The sequence below is a fragment of the Poecilia formosa genome, unplaced genomic scaffold, assembly GCF_000485575.1.
Source record: "Poecilia formosa unplaced genomic scaffold, Poecilia_formosa-5.1.2 Scaffold803, whole genome shotgun sequence".
Lineage (NCBI taxonomy): Eukaryota > Metazoa > Chordata > Actinopteri > Cyprinodontiformes > Poeciliidae > Poecilia > Poecilia formosa.
Genome location: NW_006800742.1, coordinates 68685 through 73630, shown reverse-complemented (window position 1 = coordinate 73630; position 4946 = coordinate 68685). Strand labels below are relative to the sequence as shown.

Here is a 4946-nt window from a genome sequence, read left to right as displayed (position 1 = left end):
TTTTTTTTTTTTTTTATATATACTAGGCTAGTGATGAATGGAAGATTGGAGATTGGCTTGTAGTTCTGCAGAAGGGAACTACTGATCCAGATTGCTCTGTTTTATCAGTGGTGTGATAACTGTTGTTTATAAAACCTGGGGGTAAAACACCTGTTAGAATACTATTTGAATGAGATTACAAGCAGAACTTTCTTTGGGAAAGCTCTCTGTAGGATATCAAGACAACAGGAGTTTAATTCATGTATCGTTTCTTCAAAGTTGTCTTAGTTGAGTTGGCAGAATTGTGTTATTTTTTTCCAGATTTGTGTAGATTCAGCATAGCACTGATGAACTGACTGACCCTCTAATCTACAGAAATAGCTCAGTAAAAAGTGTGCAAATTCATGGCAGGCCCCGGTGGTGTTGAGTTTGGGTTCTACAATGACTGCAGGATTTGTTAGTCTCCCAAAAGAAGACCTTAAGAGGTGCTTGTTTTTATACATCTACACCAACAAATACATGCAATCAACCATTAAAACGTGATAAACCTTTGTGAATGCACTATGGAATAGAATAGACTATACTTTATATCCCCAAAGCGATCTACAAAGAATAGGCCAGTAAAAGATTTGAGGGGCACAAACAAGAGGATGATCCTCCAGAGTGATGATTGTTACTGAACTGAGGTTTTAAAAACATTTAAAAACAAGGAGGGGTTGACCATCATCACAGCTGTTGATATAAAATAGAGTTTCTAAAGCACTGACATAGATACTGTTCTCAAATAAGCAGCATACCTTTCCTGTGCTTCCAGACTTGTAGTAGCTGATCTTATACTTGAGATCATTTTTCAGAATGTCCTTGATGGTCTGCTGCTTCCCTCCCTCAGAGATGGATGTCAGCGGATGTGTGATATTGAGAATGACGGTGCCCTCATCAACATCCGTGAGGGAAAATTCCAAAGCGCTGATATTGCCTACCAATATGAGACAGCAGTGATAATGAGATGTTTTGTCTGGTTTAACATGTCAGAAATCAGGGAAAGTCACGTCACAGGTACAGAAGCTAAGCGAGTCCACATATCACTCACTCACAATGGTAAATATTTTTAGTGCTTACAATGTCGATTGAGTCAAAAAATTATAATGATCACTTTGACGTGTTCTAACTTATTATGCCTGGTATCCATGTCGATTATTTTCTTCAGACGTAAAACACAATAAAAATAGTTTTATATATGTATACTAACACTTTGTATAACTCAAAGTATTCAGCTAGGAAAATCCTGATTATTAAGGATATGTTTGTTTTGTTAGTGTTTAAAAGTTGTTAAAAGATATAGTAGCAGTAATAGCAGTAGCTTCAGTTGTCACTTGATCAAATAGAACCTCACACTGAGCCCGGTTCTGGTTCTGCTGGAGGTACCTTTCTGTTAAAGGGGAGTTTTCCTCTCCACTGTTGCTACATGCATGCTCAGTCTGAGGGATTGCTGTGAAGCCAGTCCCTCAGACTAAGAATGCATGTAGCCATTCCTCAGGGATTGATAACAATCAATTTACAATGTATGTAGTTGATTTGGAATCTGTTGCATGATTGCTTTGAACTGACCATTTTTGTAAAATGCCTTTAGATTATGTGTTGTGAATTTGTGTTACGTAAATATTTTTAAGTAAGTATTTATTTTTAACTAAATGTACCATCTGCAACCTGTCCAGGGCATAACCCTGCTGGAGATGGGCACCTGCACCCCCAACAACCCCACTAGGAATAAAAGTGTAAGATGATGGATGGATGGATGGATGGATGGATGGATGGATGGATGGATGGATGGATGGATGGATGGATGGATGGATGGATGGATGGATTAGTAGACTTACCTTGAACTTAAAAAGATTGAACAGATTGGATTTTATGCCAAAATGTGGTTTACCTGTGCACTTTGTGTATTGGTTATGTGTAATCTCTTAGATATTTCACTTTACAGTAGTTGGTTCCTGAAAGTGATAATTTGATAAGTGTCAATGGACTGACCAGAAAAAGTGTACATTTCTTGTTTTTAAGTTTTTGGAGTTGTCAGTTTTCATTTTCTTTTGATTAAATATAAAAGGATTAAAGGGTCAGAGTGCGTTGACCATTGCATCTCAGTTCTTTCCCAGGAGGGGAAGTTTTAGTCATGAGCCATTAACGGTTCAGAGTGGAATGTGGATTAGCCAGAAATTCAAAAATGGAAGAAAATGCAAAAGCTGTTAAGTGCTCACATGTCTGTGTGTGGGTGTTTGGTAATGTGATACCTACTCTCTTTGTAGGGGTTAAACATTGGGGCATAGGTGTGAGGGAAGTCATAGTCCGAGCCAAACTCATCAAGAAGGTGCTCAGAGTCTGCTCTGATATCAGCTTCATAGTTCCTGTGAAGACAGAAAATCTTTCCTAAATTTTCTCTCTTTCTGGGATTTGTTTCTTCTGTACTGAGCAACTGCCAACCCCCATCCAAACTCACACAGTTTGCCTGACTGATTTTAACTTCAGCATTTACTTTGACTTTTAAAGCCGCTCACGTGTCTGGGTTACGAGTTGTGATGCAGGCAGCAAACCTTAGCACATCAGTTCCTGTCTGCATTTCAATGAAATTTGATCAGGCAGTTTAATTCTATTAATTTTATCTTCATGAAGTCAATTCATAGCACATGTTGTCTCAAAGACAAGGCCGTGGTATTTTTGGGGGATATTTTTCAAGGCATCTAACACCCTAAGCAGAAAACATTGAATTAACAAAGACAGGAAGCAACAGGAAGATAATAGTTATAGCTGCTAATTTTATTTCTTCAGACCTGATGCAATACATATAAATAAAGACATATAGAATAAAAGGTGAATATTTCTGAATTGCCAAGTTTTATGATGATTTTTGAGAAGTTTGCCCTTTCTAAAGTTTTTCTATAACATTTCAACTGCTTTCATAAAAGAATATTACACTCCTTTTTCAAATTTAAAATGAAATCCCTTCAAGTGTTTATTAAAAGTACCTTTGTCTCTTGAGTTTTACAAGAGATGGTAGAAGTTACTTTAACTCATCATAATGAATTAATGGTGATAGAAAAGGCAAGTAAAAAATAAAATTATCCGAGAAAAAATATCTATTTTATAAAATAAACTGTGAAAAGTTTTAAATGTCATCAGTAAGGTCTCACTTGTCCGATGCTTCAAGCTCCCGAGTCAAATCACATTCAGTCTCTGATGTTCTGGAGCAGTGATCAACATCCATCCAGTTGTCATGATTTCTGAAAGGTTTATGACACAATTAGATTTTAACAGAAAAAAACCTCCAAACATGACAATTATTTTAAACCAAAGAAAGAAACAGCTGATGTTGCAAACAAGAAGAGGTTGGACGAAGTCATTGTTTTGTAAGTCACAAGTAAATCTCAAGTCAAATTTTAAGTGAAGTCCCTAGTAAACAGATGCAGCCCCAAGTCAAGATAAAATCCTATACTTTTGATTTCAAGTATTAAACAAGCCATTCGATCAATTACTTTTATTAATTACTGGGTAATAATTCATAACATCTGCGTTCCTAAAATAATTTTGAAAAGTGTTGTTGATTGCCTGAACAACCAGTGATAGAAGCTGAATTTCAACATGTCTGAAAATTAGTAATGATGTTGTTTTGTTCTGGAAATATTTGCCAAAAAAAATTAAACAGTCAGAAAACAGGAAACAAAATATTCTTCAGAATAAAAGCCAAAATAAATCAATTTCCTATAGACATTGCAAATGTCAACCAACTGAAACAGAGAAGCGGATTCTTAGAGACTCCCTGTCTCTAACTTTTTTTTTGGGTGGGGGCGGTGGGGGGGACAAAATGAATGTTTGTAGCTGGACATAGACGACAACAACATCGGTAGCCTACAGGCTACTTGTTAAGCTTAAGGTGCTGCATTGGTATTATCTAGCTAGTCATCCTTTAGCTAACTTTACCTGCATCCAACAGCTTCACTCAACTCAATCGGTTAGTTTGGAGGGAAAAACTGTGAAAAGTTCTTTGTGTTTTTCTGGTTTGCTGCCGTGATTCTAACACACCTGCGTAGCTCCGCACAGCAGCAGCAGGTCTCATTCGCTGCCGCACAGGTGTAAACCCAGCGCGAGCGTCGGAGCTCTCATGTTGAGTTTAAAGGCGGCTCGAAAAAACAGGTTACCACATGTTAACAACCCACAGTTTGGGAACCTCTGCTTTAGGTTAAGACCCAAAGCTCAGAGACTTGCCATTTACACTTTTGGCTCTGCAGGCAAGAAGGACTTAACGATGTTGAGTCTTTGAACAAGGAACAATGAGACTGGTACAAAAACTTTTAATCCCAGAATGCATTGAATTAACCTACTTTCCGTTTATCAGTGATTCTTGAAAATAGGGACAAAACAGGTTTTGTGCTTTGTGGATAAAGCACAAAATTTGAAAAAAATATACACAAAATATATTTTTTTCAAATATCTGACTAAACTAACCTGGGTCATGTGAGCACAACAATGTATATTTTCCTGGTGTTTGCTGAATATTTTTTTATTTTAAACATTGTAGTCGGTGGATGATGCCTGTAAAATCCCTTGTCCCGGAGCAGAACTCAATATATTATAATAGTTTAAAACAATTAAAGAAATACTAAAATTATATATTATGACAATTAAGTATAAGTAGTCATATAAATAATTATAAAAGTATCAATAAATTGAATTAAAAATAATTTTTATATATTTTCCAACTCCATTGAAATTTGTCCCTAGTTTTTGTCAACACTGTCAGACATAAAAATGTAAAAAAAATAAATAAATAAAAATCAGGCATTATTTGGGGGCACCAGAACTTTTGAGGACCCCATGACCACTTCCTTTCTCTTCCTTTGCTAGGAGGGCTAGTTAGCTCTGGTTAGCTTAAGTTGTTCTTTAGTTTTTTCTTCTGTTTTATTCCTAAGTTG

The 4946-nt window shown here is 36.3% G+C and overlaps 1 protein-coding gene and 1 long non-coding RNA gene across 2 annotated transcripts in view; one reads left to right on the top strand and one right to left on the bottom strand.

Moving 5' to 3' along the window:
- LOC107834851 (uncharacterized) overlaps window positions 1-3296 on the top strand; it is an 11779-nt gene extending 8483 nt beyond the window's left edge. Inside the window, exons 2-3 of the long non-coding RNA XR_001660676.1 lie at window positions 2616-2618; window positions 3282-3296. This is a non-coding gene — a long non-coding RNA (uncharacterized LOC107834851). The remainder of the gene's footprint in view (window positions 1-2615; window positions 2619-3281) is intronic.
- LOC103131656 (tissue factor-like) overlaps window positions 1-4946 on the bottom strand; it is a 13651-nt gene that overhangs the window by 4464 nt on the left and 4241 nt on the right. Inside the window, exons 3-5 of the mRNA XM_007543359.2 lie at window positions 3168-3257; window positions 2275-2384; window positions 777-955 (exon numbers count right to left, since the gene is read on the bottom strand). Coding sequence (XP_007543421.1) covers window positions 777-955; window positions 2275-2384; window positions 3168-3257 — 379 coding nt within the window. The remainder of the gene's footprint in view (window positions 1-776; window positions 956-2274; window positions 2385-3167; window positions 3258-4946) is intronic.